We start from the raw sequence: 19,850 nt of genomic DNA on the forward strand, positions 1-19,850 counted from the left end.
CTGGAGCCAGGAAGCCATTAGCTTAGTGCAAATACTGGGATCTAAAGTTTAAAAGTTAATTCAGAAAAACATTTTGTGTTCAATCAGAGTTCATTAAACGTTTCCCCTGCCTCATCTTGAACGAATCACATTCTGCCTCAAGCTTTCACTAAGAGTCATATTGACTTGACTTTTTAGTTGTAGCTGGGGAATTCAAGATATTTGTGTTATTATTATGAATCAAAAAATCTGCATTAGCCTTGCAGTATAATGTAAATCAAGTGAGAGCGAGAGATTATAAGATTTGTGCACCTCCTTCAAGGTCTGTTCACGGCCTTGGGGAAATCTGGCTGGTGATAGGGGACTTTGACCAATCACAGGGCAGTTGAGACAGAGAGAGAGAGAGAGAGAGAGGACGCTCCTATTGGCTGTTCCACTGAGCAGCGCAAAGCAACCTAAAAAAGGAAGAATATTCTGAAAGAGAGTTGGACAATTAATACAATGAGACATGTCAATATGGGCGGAGTGTTTCAGTGATGGTGAGATTACCTTGGATCGTCCATTGGATCTCCGCATGGGAGTCGCTCAGGACGGAGGGCTTTGAGTCCAAGATATTAGTAGGTTATAAATTGGGGATTAGTCTAAATAATTTAATAAATAAAAACTATTTTCCCCACTATCCAACCTTCTACAGCTCAATTAGTCACCATGGCCAGACCTTTAGAGTTCATACCACATGAGTAAACATACTCTGCATTACTGCATCACACTCATCACTGTTGCTTTCAAATAAACCCTTAAAATGCACCCTAAACCAATAATAAAAACTTTAAAAAGGAAGCGAATTCACAAATATTTATCTTAGACTGTCAATGTATTCCAAACAATCCTGGAATTTCTGACTCCAATGAATCGAAATCCCAAATTAAAGCCATAAAATCCTTGTTCTGTTAATTGCCTGAGTCCATTAGTCATGTCAGGCAGGATTGAGTCACTCATGAGTCAACAGAGGGACGGCGTGAATAGCACATTACAGGAAATGAGCCAATGTCAGAGAGAGAGAGAGGGAGGGGGAGAGAGGGGGAGAGAATACACACATATTTTTATTAGCTCGTATAAATTCACACTCATAAATAATGCTGCAATAAACTGAGGGTGAACGATGAGGAGAAAGCAACAGAACGGCGGAGAGTGACATGGCAACAAGCAGACAGAGAGAAGGAGGCAATAAAGAGAGAGTGAAGGACAGAGAGAAAGGAAAGGGAAGGCATGGACCGCTGGGGGAGGGAGTGTCCGACAAGCTCCGGGTACAGATCTCAAGGTCATATTGATCATCAGTCAAAATATCTCGCTGCACACCGCTCAACCTCTACAACTGTACTGTGGGTGAGGGAAAACTGAGGGAGAGAGCGAGGGGAGAGAGGGAGTGAAGCGATGGAGTAGATTTATAAAATATAGCCTGATCTTGAGGCGGCATATTTCTGCGGCAGCTATAAGGGATTTGTATTTCACATTTTAAGATGGGAGAGTACTATGAAATTAAATGTTGAGCAGCTTTGTGAGAGTGGGAGAATGGATGAAGGGGTGAAAAGAGTGTTTACATCACATTAACTGTGTTCCATTTAAATAGGAAATCGAAAGTCGGAAGCGGGAGATGAAAACGTATCCTGTGCTATTCATTATTAGCATTATTGCATTATTTTGCACACACAGACAGCGTAGCAACATTTAACAGCACCATGTTCATGACTTGTGATTTACTGTCAAACAAATATGATAACAATTGCTATTCATGGTAAAGGTAGGAAGTTGGAAAGCCGAGTTCGGAGGACTCAAATTCCACGAAATACAAATGGAACGCACCACAGCTGGGCCAGCAGAAATCTGTATGTAATATGTGTCTATACACTTGTCCTTTAGTGAAAATGAGCACATGACTTCATGGCGTCATCTCTTAGCATCACTCAATTAACTAACATGAATCTAAAATGACCCATAATGATTCATCCCAAATATCACTGTAGCAAGACTAGCGAAACACAAATTCTCTCAATTCTGAGCCAAAATGTCTAAATCTATCTACTTAATTTGAGTGAGCGCGCGTCCCTGAACTATTTTCAGTCCTGTACGGGATCATGGCTGTTTCCTGAGGGACACATTTCCACTCCTTTTGAAATGTCTCTCGGACAGAGGCTCTCTGGATTACAGAATAATTGCTCCCCTCTCGCCTCTTAAACATCGAGGTGTAGCTTTCCACCCAAACTGCTGAGTGTGCAGTGGTGTGTGCGTGTGCACTGACACGCCATAATCTTATTTATGACTGCCGAGCCAAGCCAGGTGCTTCATCTTAGTGCGGCAGTGCTGCATTTCTAAGCAGCTGAGATAAGATGAGTTTTGTCATCGAGTGTCACCATCGTCCTGTTCATCCTTGTTTTCTTTGCACCAACATCAAAACCTGTACCTGACCGGACGCATCGGTGACTCTCAGCCTCACTGTTGAATCCTCCTGTAGCCTCCACTTCTCAGATGTTTCACAGTCAGGGAGAAATTCAAACAAAGCTGAAGGAAAACCCATAACCTCCATTTTGACTTTGGAGTAAAACAGCAAAGTCTAAAGGTGTAACATCTGCTGACTCTGCGTCAGATGGGGTGTTTTTAACCACGTCATTTGTAGATGACGTTGGCGATGATTTCCATGTTTCCTGGTGAGACGTGATTGAGAAATGACCTTTGCTCCTTCCAGTCAATACAAGGTCATATACTGATATGGGGGTGGGGCTGAAATATTCAAATGTGTCCTTCCAGAGGGACAGAAGAATCAACATGGAGAGGTCAGGATATCAAGATGCTCAGTTACAGATGCTGTTTGTTTGTTTTGGAAACATGGTAGAGTAAAAAAAAAAGGATTAAAGACAACAAGAAAAAAAACTGTCTTCATAAATGTTAGAATGTGTACTGTTTGTAGTCAATAGCATCAATAAATGAGCTTGCTTACATGCAAAGACATGAAAGCAAGCGAGAGAGAGCTACCATTTGCCTCTTTCAGAATGTAAAACAAAGATCTCTGCAGCTAAATAATTAACATGCTGATTTAGTTTCACCAGTAGTTATAATGTATGTTGTTATAAGTGCATCTGGCTCCTGCATAGCTGGAGACAATCTAGCTTTCTTCTTTTTACCATTTCTGAGCAAACCACCTGCTGCCTCCACTGTATGTCTGTATCTTGTTTAGTGCGAAAACATCTCATCTAACGCTCAGTTGGAAACCAAATAAACAGGTTCACAAAACCCTCCTTTAATCATACCATGCATGCATTTTAATTTTTTTTTATCCCGTAAAAGTGTAATGTATCCAGCAGAGAGGCCGGCCTTTGTCAGCATTGCTAATTTAAAGGCGAGCAGAGGTGGCCTGAGCTGCTCTCCCTCTGCTAACTGTGTTTTTATTTTCCATCAATCACAACAGTGTTCTGCTGCACTGGGACAATTTAATATCAAAGAATATAAAATGGAGACAGAGAAAGTTGAGAATCGATGTCCAAACGCTGTTGTTTGTGCTGAGAAGAGATAAAGTGAATTTAAAATGGCCACTGATTCTTTGAACTATACTGTGGCCTCGTTACTGACCTCTGTTTCATTTTGATTTTCTCTCCCTCCCTCCCTCGTGCCCTCCCTCTCCTCTCCTCTCCTCCCTCCCTCCCTCCACCTGCCTGTCCTTGGGGAGTAGAGCAAAGATGCCGGCATCAGGACTTTGGTTATGCTGGACGAGCAGGGCGGTAAGTGTGCCAGAGGGGATAATGTGTCTTTCATCACATATGTATCAGTAACAGATTTATTCACCTGAAACAGAGCTAATGAGACAAAGCATTCAATTATGATATTATTCACATATGAAAATAACATTTACAGACATCAATGTTGTTAAGTTAATGGTATCACAACACTTGGATGAATGAATCGCTTCATATGTAGTTGCTTGTTTTCATTTAAATGCATTTACAAACTAATTCATTTTTTTCCCCTATTTTTAATATTTTTAAGCATCAATATCTTATTTAATCAGTCAAAGTACTGATATAACGCTGGGGAAATTTTCTTTCTTTCAGCTTTCTTTAATTGTTGTTTCCTTTGGCTAACATTTTTTTGTTGTGTTTTTTTTTTTTTTTTCATTTTAATTTGCCTTAAAGTGTTTGATTTGCCTCACAAAGACAAGAACAGGAAATCTTGAAAGTGCCAAAACATGAACAAATCAAGCGATGATTATTTAATGGCAGCCAAAGCAGTGCCTAAACCCGACAGCTCAACAGCAAGATAAATGATTCCTTTTGCATAATCCATCTGAGTGAACGTGTTTGTCTCTGTGGCAGCCGGTGGCAGGGTGACTTCTTTGGCTGTTCTTAGATCTGTTTGTGTTCTCTACAATCACTTAGGAAAATTGCTAGTTGCGTGATGACGACGATAGTGTCACAGACTTAGTCACCTTGAATTCAGTGCCAGTCGATTTTATATCATAGCACAACATTTACAGCAAATGTGCTTTCTCCCCAAAATTGCTCATACAATATGGAACAGATGACCTTTAATCTAGTATAATTAAGCAAATGTTGACTAATAACAGTTGAGAGAACAGTCGAACAGTCTCTGCCACACTGCTGACAAATCAAAGGTGGAAAGGGGAAAAAAAAAGAAACGATCGATTTAGCTGGTAAAGACAAAAATGTTCACTTCTGTCTCAGCTCACATTCGGCATTGTACAATCCCTGCTTTCATGCAATTAGTTCATGAACAAACCAACCACTCACATTTAATTAAACGCTTTATTGTGTTGGAACATCACAGAAGTGGGTATTGAAAAGGTACCTCGAGCTTCACTTGGCTTTTTATTCGGGAGAGGCGCAGACCCGATGTTCTCCAATTGGCTGTGAACCGACTCACCAAGCCTGTGTAAAGGAGCATTAACTCTGGATTCACATGTTCACTGTGGAGGAGTCGACTGAAACGCTTCTCGTTCCCTTTAAATAGAGCGGTGTTAAGCGTCGCCACGCTGCATAATGGGACCACTGCTTCACTTTGCTTGCACCGTGTGCAGCAGAAGTTGAGAAATGTTCAACTTTCCAAGCATTAACTTGAGTGTCAGGCCAATCTAATCCCGTTCACCCTTTAACGCTGCACAGCTCAAACGGAGCTATCGGATCAGGTTGTTCTCCCTGTTACTTTTTATTGGGCAACATCATATCACCATCACCTTAGCAACTCTTACTAACATGTGAATCCAGCGTAAATCAGATTTTTCTGAGAGACATGATTAAATTTGCTTCATCATTATTTTGAGTTGTGTAAAGGATCTAAAATGTGATAGAGTGTTACTGCTCACCACAGTCAAATCATTAATGGCTGTATATTCCGTTGCAAGGATGGAGACTTAACGATAAGAACTGTTTCCAGCATGTATGAGTTACATTTTGTTTTAATTTGCAGTGACAACAATACAATAAAATACAGAATAATTAAGTTGCAGCCTTTGCAATTTGCTAATTTGATTTAATAACAGCTAATTGCTCAGCCCGACCCTCTTCCTTTATCTCCTAATCCTCAGTCTGTCCCCAGCTCTTTTCTGCACCCACAGGATCACCACTCAGAAACTAATTGCAACGACTGACTAGACACACAGGAGGCTGAGAGCCTGAGCTGACCTCTGATCTTGTGTTATTGACTTTAAGTACTGGAGACGGTTATTAACAAGCGTACAGTTTTGCTTCAGGTGATGAAAATGCAAATATTTCACCACCGACCAATTTCTTAACAATGAAATGATAAGTGCAGCATGCTTGGTGCCATTAACCCACTTCACTCTAATAACACTGACTATATTTACATAAATGCATGCCAATCAGGGATTTTACAAATCTGAAAAAAAACTCAATGAACTATTTTCTCAATCCATATTTATAAATGTGCTCCACCCTGTCACACTCTGCCTGCACCGTGTTCCCTTTAATCGTGATGGAAAATCCATTGTGAACCGTCACCGACCCGCCATCCACCACATCAGCTTGACAGAAGCCACACTGCTCATGAACCAGAATCCACTCATACGTACTTTAAATCAGTTCCATTATGTAGCAAAAGCAGCCAAAGCGACACCCATAGCTTTAGCAGTAGAACACGCCCATTTTATCTGCTGTATTATGGCAGAAAATGTGATAGTGTGAGGGCCCTGTATTCACACGCAGCACCTAAAAATGCATGAAGCCAGAGGTGTTTGTCGCATCCATCGTTATTAAGCAGCCAACGATGAGATGACCAGCCTCGCTGAATTAATTCACGCGTTAAACTTACAAAATGAATCAAAATAAAGACACTTTATGCGTTTCCCTTACAGCAGCTTTGCGGGAGCATCCTCTCCTTCACCAGCTGATTCAGGGGCTTCATCTGGATTACCAGAGGTTCTGAGTTTATTTCCCATTTGAACAGTTTGACCTACTTCTCTGACCTTAAAGTTGAGATATTTTCATCTGTGTATTTGTGCACACGAAAGATGCTGCATGTGAACTGGCCCTAAATCTCCACAACTGATTGACTATTAAAGTGTCCCTTTAACGGGAATTATGGGATTTTTCAACCTGAGCCCTATGTTTATAAAAATAATGGGGGTTCCGTGTGAGTCACAACACGGCAACAGTGTAATCCTACGTGGCAATTCTGACATTCTATGTTATGTCCACTAAAAGTGTTTTAATAGACACCAGTGCACACACACACAACTCAAGTTACTGCTCATAATAACTCATATTTCTGTCAATCAGTCAATGAAATTCATTCCACTACTGTCATCCCTTTGTCCTGACCAGAGCAACTCGATCGTGTTGAAGATGGCATGAACCATATCAACCAAGACATGAAGGAAGCCGAGAAAAATTTAAAAGATTTAGGGAAATGCTGTGGGCTTTTCATATGTCCATGTAACAAGTAGGTACTGACAACGTGCCTCAAAGGTTCTTTACATATGTGGTGGCGTCCAGTTTTCCTCTTTTTATTTCTTTTTTTTTGGTTTTGTTTGACTTTCTTTTGTCACAGTGAGTGTCTGAAGTTGTTGTCTTCTCTCCTTTGTCTTCTCTTTATCTCTCTCTTCCTCTCCTCTTCCTCCCTCTCTCTCTTCTCGTGCTTCGTTCTGTGGGGGATAAATGACTTGTGTTTAATCAGAGCAACTGGAGCGCATCGAGGAGGGAATGGACCAGATCAATAAGGACATGAAGGATGCAGAAAAGAATTTGAACGATCTAGGGAAATTCTGTGGTCTTTGCTCCTGTCCATGTAACAAGTAGGTGCTGCTTGCCTGCCTGCCTGCCTGCCATTCAAAGACACGAGTAAATATCTAAGAAATAATAATAATAATAATAAAAAAATTCATTAACCGAGGTAGAAGTGACATCACGGTGGCCATCAGACAATAGTCCGCTCTGCTCCAGCTCCAAATAAATCCTGACTCCAGCCCTTTCTCAGCCACAGGAGATTATGATGTGCTTTAAAATACACACACACACACACACACACACACACACACGCACTGCACTTTTAAAGTCGAACTGAAATTTGAAATAGGAAATACACAGTGCTGATATTGTGTCGGGCTTTAGGCCCTAACGGTGGTTGATTAACATTTTATGGCCAGCATTGTAAAGGTGTTATGCTGCTAATTCCATGGTGAGCTGCTAATTGTACAGTGTGCCACTCAACACGTAAATATTCACAAGGAACCATAACAACTAGCCTCATGGGAGCTAGGGTTAGGGTGAGGGGCAAAGCTAATTAGTTGCTTTATTCTGTGATTTTACACACGTGAGAAGTCGTTTATGGGTAATGTACGGCGTACATTCTGACTCATTAAAACGGTCGTGTGTAATGCTGCTCTCCATGACTGTATTTAGATCTTGGCGCTGCACACAGGAAGTCATTCATTTTATTTCGAGACAGAGCTCATATTCAGATTAAGCAAAGAAATAATGTTATATTGTTTCTATTTATAAAGACCAAACAAAGGCCGACTAAAAATCAACATGCTACAGAGTGCTCTAAGAACAGATAGGACTAACAACTTTTAATGTCTTCCCACACAGATCTCAGAGTAATTCAATTATCACTTGTGACTCTGTCAAGTGGAACCAAAAATCTGTTTCTCCTGACAATAATGTAGTGGATGGTGTGAAGTCTTAATGATTTATTGACTTTAAAATATTATCAACTATTGTTGATTTCAGTTCGACTTTAATGCAACTTGTAATGATGTATGCAGACACGTACTTTAGACCTCAGCGGGCACATGCAGCAGCCTTGGATTCTTACTGAGACTCTCTTGGATTGGCCTCTAGAGTTTGTAGCCCCCCGCAACTGGTGAGCATCCCATAATCCACCAGTGTGATTGACTGATACATAATTAGCCTCCGAAGGTAGCACGGGGGCTTCTAAATTACAGCTCGTCATTTAATAATGTACACACTCAACCCAGGCGTGTGCAAATAGAGTTGGCGAGATCCGAATCCTGAAGCCATCACGTCCAGTCCTCTCCATAAGCTCTCCTCCACTCTGTCAAGGCCAGGGTTCAACAATAAGTGCCTCTCTCAACACTCTTCCACCAAGTGCCCTATTCTCTGAGCTTCCACTTATTCGTCTTTACAATGGGAGTCATATACATGCAGGCGTAGACACTGTAGAAGCCCCTCCTGTCAAACATTTCTACTCATTCCTCTAATAGAGGAGGTTGCTTTTCATATGAATACAAAGTGATAACAGTGATACCACTTCAGCTGTTCCCAGCTTCAATTCCACTTAGATGAGAAAGAGCAGGGCTGCGGCTCCCGAAGCATCTTGGCACTCAGATCATTATCAGTGTTGAGCCAGTGTGGTGATCTAGTGATCTTGGTTCCAAAATGTCCTTTGGTCAGCCTGGTCCAGGACTGTTTGACACTTCTCCTCATCTGCATGACCTCTACCACCACACCGCTCTAACATCCAGTAGATCTTCACCTCTCTGTGGGCAAACAAGATCTTTTTGTTTCCCCTTCCCTCCACCGCACCGCCCTTTTTGAACCACCGAGCGCCAATGACATGGAATGACTGGCGAGCATGACCCTTTGAATGCTCACGCATGCATGACGATGCAACTCATAACAGCAATGCTACACGTGAAGATGCTGAGATCATGATGCTGATGTTAAAAGTGGAATGATGTCGATGATGTTGATGAACAAATGTTTGTTTTTTTTAAAGATGAACAGAACAAAGCCTTGTCTAATTTAAATGAAAACAAATAAGGTCAAATTCTGTTGTATATGATGTTCATACACTGTGAAAATCATGTTGGTAAAAATATCAAAACAATATTTTCATATGGTTTGCCCTCGTCAATAAGACTACAGCCATAAATCAAAAATCAGAGACAAAAATAAATATGTTGAAAACATCTGAGGCTCTCAACGGTTAATAAGTAAACAAAAAAACATATTTAATCAATAATGAATCATACCAACATGTACAAAAATGTGTCAACAAAAATATTCTTTGAACTGATTTCTCGACTGAGATCATTTTCCCTATTGAACACAATCTGTCATGTGACGTAATCTATCTACCACTCTGATCACATGACCACGAGGTCATAAAACCTGCCCTGATGAAGTCTGATAATGGCTGAAACTTGTTGGCATGTTTTTAACTGTTGATGTGATTTTCAAGACTTTTTAACTCCTCCCCCTCTTGAGTGTCTCAGATGTTCTCAATTTGTCTTAAAGATTTGACAGATCCTGAATATTAACCACACCCACGTAGCACCAGCTTGTTTTTTGACAGAAATAGCTTCTTGCGCACACAGATGTGTGATGTGATCACACGTACGATCAAGAAAACAATGAACTCCGTGACTCTCAGTTGTCCTGACTTCCAGAACCTTCCAGTAGCACAGCAGAGTTTGAGTTTATATAATTGCAAAGAAGAGATCAACTTAAGTTATGTCTGCATGAGCGCAGACTCTTAATGTCTTATTTTATAGCTGGGAGAGATTACCACCAATGATCTCTAAACATAATCCAGAACATTCATATCATACTTTATAAGCAATATTACAGACATTAAAAGATGCACTGAATCTGAAATTGCCCTAACAGATTTAAACACAAAAGAGGAGGAAAAAACGCGATATTGTCAAATGCTAGAGGGAAAAAAAAGACACAAGGAAAAAATGTATAATCCGCTTCTTCCTTGGAGCTGAGAACTGGGTTACAACACATGCAAGGAGAGATATTTTAGGGATACAGTGGCATCGGTCTGTAAAGCGGCTACATCATGTAAAAAGACCACATGCACCACATACGCGTGGTTCCTTTGTCTTCACATGGCTCCACGTGGTGCTACAGCTCGCTGCTGCTGCTGCTGCTGCTGCTGCTGCCGCTGCCTTGTTTCTTCTCCCTCTGGCTCTGCTGCAGTTTCTCTGCAGTGCCGTCGCTCCTGCAGAGCGCTGTGCTAAAGTAGCCTTCATCCTGCACTGGCTGCTCAACATTAGTGTTTGCTAAGCTCCTGCTCCTGCGGGGAGCTCGCTCACATGTAGGTCAGCATATCAGACAGAGGCATGATGGCCTGCTGGGAAGTCAACTCAAAGTGAATGCACATATAAATGGAGGCTACAATGATGGGAGATGTGTTAGAAAGTGGGACATAAGTCCGTCCTAATTGACATGTACGTTTCGATAACCCCTGACTTTTTTTGGGGGCTCACTATATTCCTTTTATTGTGCCTGTCTGCATGCCACAGGGAGTGGATTTTGATTGGAAGATAGCTCAACGTGCAGGTCACTCTGGGAATGGATCAGATAGACAGTTTAACCACAGGATCTGTGATACTCATTGGATCTAATCACATCATCTTGGTTCAAGCACAGCAAAACTGATTAGGGAAGTGCATTATATCCATTCTGCAGGAGCAAACTGCAAACGAGAACAAACTGGATATCAAATGAAAGGAAAGTGAGAGGAGAGGAAATGAAACAACCATATGTACATTAGTATGGAATGGGGAATAAAAACAAAGTAGGTAGAAAGAGAAAGGACTCAGGCAAGGGTAGCATGTGTGTTTACCGCGCTGGTTGTGTGGCAGCAGGGACAGGCAGCTCAGCGATGCCTTGCCTCGCCTCAGTCCATTTCTATTAATAAATGCAGTGTAGGAGGCAGAGCCGTCGCCATTCCTCATGGAGCCAGAATACACCAACACGGCACTTCAAGGTTATACAACAAAACCCAGCCACTGACACTGCAACACGACCGCAAGAAGTAACACAACATTGTTGTGTTATACTTATATTATAGTATAAATCTGTGAGTATTTATACATGTGAAAAGATGTGTGGCACCCCCGCCTCCAAAAGTGCCTTAAAACAGTTATCTTCCTCTTTGTGCCAAACAGCTGCTGAAAGTGATCTTTAACAAAGCCCAGCTGTGTTCGCACAGCTGTATTTACTGTTTACTTTACTGTGTTTGTCAGTAAAATGATCTGCCCTCGAAACAAAGGCAGGTACAAGCGTCTGCTTCACTGCGACCTGACGTCCCAGCTTGTCCAGAGACTTAAACCTGGAGGCAAAGCAGTGACATGTAAAAAAAAAATAAAAATGAAAGGATGGGGGGAGGGTTTGGGGTCACTAGGTGTACGAATAATGACCCATGATGTTATTCTCTGTTTATTTTCTTTCTTTTACTCGTTTTGCAGTTTGTCCTCCACATTTATCGTCGTCGTCGTCCCCCCCCCCCCCCCCCCCGAACAATGTGACAGTCCTGTACACTGTGTGTTGTGTGTCTGCCAACAGCTCATCTCTTCTCTGTTTTCTGTCACACTGTGGGAGTGGGGAGGGGTTTTATTATTGCAACGATGTCGAAGTCTCAGTGGGATTGTTGAGCCTAAATATCGCAGCTAGTTAAATGCATGCCTGAATTGTACAGATACACACACACACAGATGTGATTTAGCATACAAGGCTTGCCTGGTTCTGAACAGTATGTTATATACCTAAACGATATAACATCACATACATTATTATTGTGTAACTACAGAATGAGCCTGTACCAATCAGCCCATGCCTGCTATGCTTTGCTTGACTTAGTCTAGTCCTCACCATATATATATGTGCTGGATGCATGAAGTACAGTAACACCTCTGTGTCACATACTGACATGTTGCAGTGCCTCATATCCAAGGCTCTCGCAGTAGATTTTGACTGATGGGGAGTCTGCCTGCTTGAGGTAAATGTCAAGTGTCTCAGTCCAACAGTTGAGTAACTGTCCCTCCTCATCCTCCCTATCACTGCCGGTGGCCAGGATGAAGAGCGGAGCCAGCAAGGCCTGGGGGAACAACCAGGACGGGGTTGTGGCCAGCCAGCCTGCCCGTGTGGTGGACGAGCGTGAACAGATGGCCATCAGTGGAGGCTTCATCCGCAGGTAAGAGGGACCTGAAGCTGAAAGCCCGACATGAAAGAGAAGGAGAGAATATCCATTCGACCATTTTCTACCACTTCATCCTCCATTTGAGGGTTCAGGGGTGAGAGCCAATCAGCAGCTGACATAGGGCGGGAGGCAGGTTACACCCCTGGACAGGTTGCCAGTCCATCACAGTGCCAACATACATGGAGACAAACTATCACACCTGCAGTCAATTCTCCATTTATCAAAATGAATAGGGAACAATTGGGATTGGGTACCATGAGGAACCCCAGCCCTTGACATGTCAGGATTTGAACTTGTTCTCTTACGACTAGTGGCCTTAATCAAGAATATTAAAGAGAAATCTAAATTTATAAGCAGTGATAAATGTAATTTCCAACTAAATCTGCATTTAAACTCTTGTTAGCATTGAAAAAAATCAATCTCTAACATTCATCACGGAGAGATTTGTAAATTGTTATCTTAATAATCCTTTATGGACATTTCACTCAGCCCAAGTTCTTCCACTTTTGTGCTTTGTGTAGCTGTAGTTTTGTCTGTTACAGGCACAGATGTTCACTAAATGTTGATTGATTTGTCCGTCACTCCACAGCCTTTCCAGTTTTACACGGGGCCATCATTTTTTTATCATTTTCCAACTTGTCGTCATTAGTCATTTGACGTAAATTGAGACGCCGAGCATCAATAAATGTTGAATTTGTATGAGGTTACACTGCAGGATGTTACAGAATATAATCCACTGTGCAGATTATTCAGTCCTTCTCTGTGCAGGTGGTTGGTTTCAGACTCAGAAACATGAACTAAAGGATCAGAGGTGAAATATGGAGGAGAATGTCACAGAAGGAGCGGGCAACGCCTTTCTGAACCCGGTCACTGTGCCAGTATGTGCTGTGTGTCACCTGGTGTTTATGCAGACACAACCTCTAATCTTGAGACTGTGTGTGTGTGTGTGTGTGTGTGTGTGTTCAGGGTAACAGAAGATGCCCGGGAAAATGAGATGGACGAGAACCTCGAGCAGGTGGGTGGAATCATCGGTAACCTGCGCCACATGGCTCTGGACATGGGCAACGAGATCGACACCCAGAATCGCCAGATCGACAGGATCATGGAGAAGGTACAGTCCTGACATTTAACTTTTTTACATAATTACATGTCACATATAACAGCTTTTATTCAGGAAGTGTTTCCTGTATGCTGTAAAAAGAAGGTCAAACACCTGAATAGTTTCCCCTTCATTATTGATATGATTTTGTTTTAAATCATGATTTGAGTTGAGTCTGATGTTCACACTGAACCATGTTGTAAAATGCTGACGTTTGTGTCTCTGCTTCTGTGGACTGACTATTAACCGCCATTACTGCGACTCAATATAATGCCATGTATTATTCATGTTTCGCAAAATGGGACTTTCTCATAACCCTCTCTTGTTCTGGAGAGAAAAGCAGCATAAGCAAATACTCCTATTGACAAATTCACCGTTAAGGAAAGTCAGCAGTATGAAACTGGATGAAAGAACACAATGTTCTTTCAATTCTTATTAGCCTCTCAGTAGCTCTATTGATCCACTGTAGTTGACTGAAGTCCTGTCCAGTCTTATTGTACTATTGTTGTTATTTTAGCCTTTATTTACAGAGGCATAAGATAATGTCATCTTTGTTTAAAAGAAGAACTAAATACAAAATTATGAAACAAATGTATAAAACAGCCAGATTTAGATGAGTCCAACTTTTTTATAGTTTGTGATTTATTTACTTTTTATTTTTGTACATAAATAATTTTTATTAAGACAATTCAAGAACAAAATCAGTGATTCTGTTGAACTAAACAATCATATGTGTGACGTCTTTCTGTCCGTAAAATTCTGACATTCGTGGTCATTAGTCCACTTCCTCAATAGTGGGTCCCTGGGAGCTTCCTCCTGCTTGGCCGCTGCAGCTCCCTGGTGCTGCTCCCTGGTACAACTTTGTCACAATGGGCTTGCAAACCTTCTCCAGTTCTTTCTGCTGATGCTCATACTCTTCTTTCTCCGCCAGCTGGTTGTTCTCCAGCCAGGAGATCGTCTCGTTGCACTTGTCGATGACCATCTTTTTATCGTCCTCCTTAATCTTTCCTTTCATACTCTCATCCTCAACACTGCTCTTCATGTGGTAAGCGTAGGACTCCAGTGAGTTCTTTGCGGCGACCTTGTCCCTCTGCAGGTCGTCCTCAGCTTTATACTTATCGGCGTCCTGTACCATGCGCTCAATCTCCTCTTTGCTCAGGCGACCCTTGTCGTTGGTGATGGTGATTTTGTTTTCCTTGCCCGTGCTTTTGTCGGTAGCGGACACGTTCAGAATGCCGTTGGCATCGATGTCAAAGGTTACCTCCACCTGTGGAACACCTCGGGGTGCGGGAGGGATACCTGCCAGCTCAAACTTTCCCAGGAGGTTGTTGTCCTTGGTCATGGCTCTCTCACCCTCATATACCTGGATTAGCACACCTGGCTGATTATCGGAGTATGTGGTGAAGATCTGGGTTTGCTTGCTCGGGATGGTGGTGTTGCGTTTGATGAGAGGCGTCATAACTCCACCAGCAGTCTCAATGCCTAGAGACAGAGGAGCCACATCCAGCAGCAGCAGGTCTTGTACATTCTCCGAGGTGTCACCCATGAGGATGGCAGCTTGGACTGCTGCACCATATGCCACAGCTTCATCTGGGTTAATGCTCTTGTTCAGTTCTCTGCCATTAAAGAAGTCCTGCAAGAGCTTCTGGATTTTGGGAATTCTTGTGGAGCCGCCAACCAGGACAATATCATGGATCTTGGACTTATCCATCTTGGCGTCTTGTAGAGCTTTCTCTACTGGCTCCAGTGTTCCCCTGAAGAGCTCTGAGTTGAGCTCTTCAAAGCGTGCCCTTGTGATGGAGGTGTAGAAGTCAATGCCCTCAAACAGAGAGTCAATCTCAATGCTGGCCTGGGTGCTTGAGGACAGAGTCCTCTTCGCTCTCTCACAAGCTGTTCTCAGTCTCCTCACTGCTCTCTTGTTTTGGCTGATGTCCTTCTTGTGTTTTCTTTTAAATTCCTCCAAAAAGTGGTTGACCATCCGGTTATCAAAGTCCTCCCCACCAAGGTGAGTGTCTCCTGCTGTGGCTTTCACCTCAAAGATGCCGTCCTCAATGGTCAGGATGGACACGTCAAAGGTGCCTCCACCAAGATCGAAGATAAGCACATTGCGTTCACTTCGTTTACCTTTGTCCAAGCCATAGGCGATAGCTGCTGCTGTGGGTTCATTGATGATCCTCAGGACATTAAGTCCAGAGATGACTCCAGCGTCCTTAGTGGCTTGCCTCTGAGAGTCGTTGAAATAAGCTGGCACTGTGATGACTGCATTTGACACCTTTTGTCCCAGGTAGGCCTCAGCTATTTCCTTCATTTTAACTAAAACCATAGATGATATTTCCTCTGGGAAGAAGGTCTTAGTCTCGCCTTTATACTCCACCTGAACTTTGGGCTTTCCATTATCGCTGATCACCTTGAAGGGCCAGAGCTTCATGTCGGACTGGACCACAGAGTCATTAAACTTTCTTCCGATCAATCGTTTGGCATCAAATATCGTGTTGGAGGGATTCATAGCGACTTGGTTCTTGGCGGCGTCTCCAATGAGCCTCTCTGTGTCAGTGAAGGCCACATAGCTGGGGGTGGTCCTGTTGCCTTGGTCATTGGCGATGATTTCCACCTTGCCATGTTGGAAAACCCCAACACATGAATAGGTGGTTCCCAGATCGATGCCGATGGATGTTCCCTTTGCTGAAGACATCTTTCCTGTTGTCTCAGTGATGCGTACTCAGTTGCTTAGAGATGTAGAAGGTTCTCAGCAGAGTCTCCTCAGGTTGTTCCCTTTGTGTCAGCTTCTTGCCAGCCAGTGTTGTTTCTTCTGAAACTCATGCCTGGACTGACTCAGGCCTGTTGCTTATATAGTTACAACCAGGATTCCAGAACAGTCCAGGCCCCTCCCCTGCCCCTCCTCCAGGCTCAGTGACTCAGCTGCTAATAATAGAAACTCGCTCAGTCGGGCTGCTGCGAGAGAGCTGGTGAATATTCTAGAGTGGGACAGAAGGTTTTGCTGCTTAGCCAAAGTTGACACTGAGAGGAACACATTGCTGAGGTTGAAGCTGTGAGGCTAAAACAGGGAGGGCTGTCAGAGGGTGAACATGTAAGTATTGGACACCACTACTTTAATCACCATTCACCTTATATGCCTTCTGTTTCAATTCTTCCTGGTATGAATACAGCTTAACAGGTTCAAAGTCTGTAATCTATATTAAAGGACTTGCTTTATTGTTGATTTAGTTCATTCAATCACACACATAGAATACACACTGATGAATTCTGATCACATGAAATGAGACCAAGCAATGACACGGTGACAGAAAACATAATGGACAGACACCAGATGATGACATGAAAGAAGAAAAGATTGTGTTGTGACCACGTATGTCTTGAGATTGTACTTTATAAATATGCAATAAGGGGATATGATATATTTAATGCATTAGGTCAGCTCAGGTGACCTTTAAGTGCATGTGCCCATGTATGTACACATGTATACAGAATGTTTGTGATTTCAAACATTCAGTGAAACCAGCTTTCTGATTGAGTAGTTTTTGTAAATGATTGCCTTTTCCCCCCAATTCATAGCAGACTTTTTGGACATTAAATAAATATAATTCTTGCAAGTGTTGGCAATAAGTTCTACAATTCCTGAGAATAATGTAAGATCCTAAATAAGGAGGTAACAAACCCAGGATGTCACAAGCAACAGAAATTATATAAAGTACTTACACACAATAACATCAGAACTACTCTAATAATCTTTAGGATTTGACTTTGACATTCTCTCTCTCCTTTTCCTTCACCCAGGCTGATTCCAACAAGACCAGGATCGACGAGGCCAACCAGCGTGCCACAAAGATGCTGGGCAGTGGCTAAGCGCTCCGCGTGCGCGGCGTGACGGTCCCCAGCGCCCCCCACGCCGCACGTTGACAAAGGCGCTGACATGCTTTCATCTTGGTATTGACCTTCTAGGTTTGCACACATGCACATATCACCTCCCCTCCCCATTGTAAATGTTGTTCTGTGTGTCGTCCGTCAAGCTTTTTCAAGATGATTGTCCTCGTAAAAAGATGATTTCTTATACTCCGTATATCATTCTTTCCAAAGGTTGTATATAGTGCTGACTTGATGGCTCTCTAGCTCACCTGTGAAGTTTTTATTCTCTTTATGAACGTATATATATATATACATATATATATATATATATCATATATTATTATATATCATATATCATATATATATATATATATATAAAATTACACCGCTCTGGATGACAAGTATATAATAGGAATGCTAAACAAGCTGTTTGTTTTTATTCTTTTTCCTTTTCAGTATCTCAGTATCGTCCTAGTAAAACTGTGTCATTCCACTTAGGCTACTGTCATGCTCCTGTTTTTTGATGTTGTCGCGATTAAGTGGAGATGAAGTCTGACGGAGCAGCGTGAGTAAGAGCATGCTGAGTGACGGCGCGGATGAATGAGAAAGCAAAGAGCACTTACAATCAAAGGGCAGCCGTTGGGTCATTTTCCCTCATCGCAATCATACTGTTCATACTGAGTTACTGTTTAGACAATGTGCAACTAGACTCTCTGTAGCTGTATTAGACACTGCATTCCAAGTGATGTGAATTGTGCGTTCTCTGCATGACAAATGGTAGATTTTAGTCTTCTAAATAAAACTTGTCTGAAAAATATATATAAAAAATGATAACATGGCAGTAGCAAATTGACAAAACGCATGCTCAGTATTAGGACACAGTTGATCGTTCCATACTCCTGCAAGTTTGCAATAGTGCCACTCTTTCTGTCTCGATATATTTACCGACTGTGACCATCTTGTTGTACAATAATGCAAAAGGGATCAAAAAAAAGTGAGTCAAAGATGAAAAATACGAGGACTTTGGGTTGTATTGCAAAAAAAATGACCTGTTTTCTAAATGATTATGCAGTTCAGTGATGAAGATGTTGATTATGTGCTGAAAGAGAAGGACTGGTTGTGTACTGTAACATAGGTTTTGGATGCTCTGAAAAAAATAAATAAACGTTTGCAATGTAAAGCAAAGACGCATATTTCTGAGAGACCTTACTTTTATAAGAAGACTGTACCTGTAAGTTTATTCTCCCCCCGTGTGGTTTGTTATTGGTAAAAATAATGATCATGTTAAATAACAATGATTATAAGTATACTCTGAAACAAAAAAACACGTACAAAGGGGTTTTTTGTTGCTTCTGTACTTTAGAGCTATGCACACCAAATCGCCAAAATGTTGAGTAGTTAGAGTAAGGTGATTAATTACCTAAACCTGAATGACACAATAGGTTAAACTGTGAGATTGATGTCCTCAACGCATGTAATATTAAAGACTCCCTCTCTGTATCCTGTCAGTGTGTGAAGTGGTGGACATTTTGTAGCTAGCTGAATTGATTAAAAGTAATAAACCCTAGTCGCACCCGTGTCTGTCTTTATTGTTTCTTTTAGTTGAGGGGCTTAAGAGAGGCAGAGAGAGAATACCGTTCAGTTAAAGCTACTTGTAGATGAGCATTAATCTGGCAGACGGTCCACCCAAAGTGCAGGAACACTGACAGTCACCAAGATAGAAGATTTATTTATGGTTATAACGCTTTTCATCTTTATTCTTAGAAATGTAGAGAATCCATTAAAGATGTCAAAATATTACATAAAGTATTTAATCAAGATAATAAATACTTACATTTCAGTAGGCAGCAACATTAATCAATAATTGCATAATAACCTCTTAGTATAATGTAAATAAATTGATCTAAGAGAGAACTGCACTTTTGCACCTCCTCTGTTTACAGACTTTGTCCAATCACAGGACAGTTCATAGACAGAGGCTGCTGCGATTGGCTGAAAAAAACTACTCTGCGTACAGGTCCTCCAGCATCATCAACAACATCCTACGCTGCAAAGAAACCTTCAAAAATAAGAATTATTGTACGCTTTTGTGTTAGTCTTACAATTCAAATAAGTGAGTCACAGAATTGGTGTCGTAACCCTCACTGAAAACTGATTTCTGCTGCATCATCAACCTCCACCCTCACACCTGCAGGGGAGCACGTTGTCTCAAATACCTGTAAACTACACCACTAATCGTCACATTAAAACATGTTTTTTTTTCTTCAGAGTGATACCAGGTCAATCTTCTGTCTGTCAATTCATTATTGCCATTACGTTTCTTTCCTGCAGGTGGCGTAGAGTGACAGAGTTCCCTCTTTGCAGCCTGTTCAGTGACAGTGACAGAGCCAGTCCTCAAAGTTACTGCACACACACACATATTCCTTTT

At 41.8% G+C, this 19,850-nt stretch overlaps 2 protein-coding genes across 3 annotated transcripts in view; one reads left to right on the forward strand and one right to left on the reverse strand.

Annotated features, from left to right (window-relative positions):
* The window catches only part of snap25a (synaptosome associated protein 25a), a 34,541-nt gene extending 15,552 nt beyond the window's left edge, over nucleotides 1-18,989 (forward strand). The window contains exons 4-8 of one of the 2 annotated variants that reach the window (XM_058612709.1): nucleotides 3,704-3,752; nucleotides 6,828-6,945; nucleotides 12,334-12,453; nucleotides 13,426-13,570; nucleotides 17,354-18,989. In XM_058612709.1, the coding sequence (XP_058468692.1) occupies nucleotides 3,704-3,752; nucleotides 6,828-6,945; nucleotides 12,334-12,453; nucleotides 13,426-13,570; nucleotides 17,354-17,422 (501 nt within the window). In that variant the 3' untranslated portion in view covers nucleotides 17,423-18,989. Of the gene's footprint in view, nucleotides 1-3,703; nucleotides 3,753-6,827; nucleotides 6,946-7,179; nucleotides 7,298-12,333; nucleotides 12,454-13,425; nucleotides 13,571-17,353 lie in introns of both variants that reach the window. The other variant, XM_058612708.1, reaches the window with a different exon arrangement.
* LOC131443258 (heat shock 70 kDa protein) lies at nucleotides 14,183-17,006 on the reverse strand. Its single transcript, XM_058612707.1, has one exon. The coding sequence runs from the start codon at nucleotides 16,248-16,250 to the stop codon at nucleotides 14,334-14,336; it is 1,917 nt and encodes a 638-aa protein (XP_058468690.1). The 5' UTR covers nucleotides 16,251-17,006; the 3' UTR covers nucleotides 14,183-14,333.
* Nucleotides 18,990-19,850: the final 861 nt, after the last annotated feature.

This window comes from Solea solea, chromosome 17, assembly GCF_958295425.1.
Source record: "Solea solea chromosome 17, fSolSol10.1, whole genome shotgun sequence".
NCBI lineage: Eukaryota > Metazoa > Chordata > Actinopteri > Pleuronectiformes > Soleidae > Solea > Solea solea.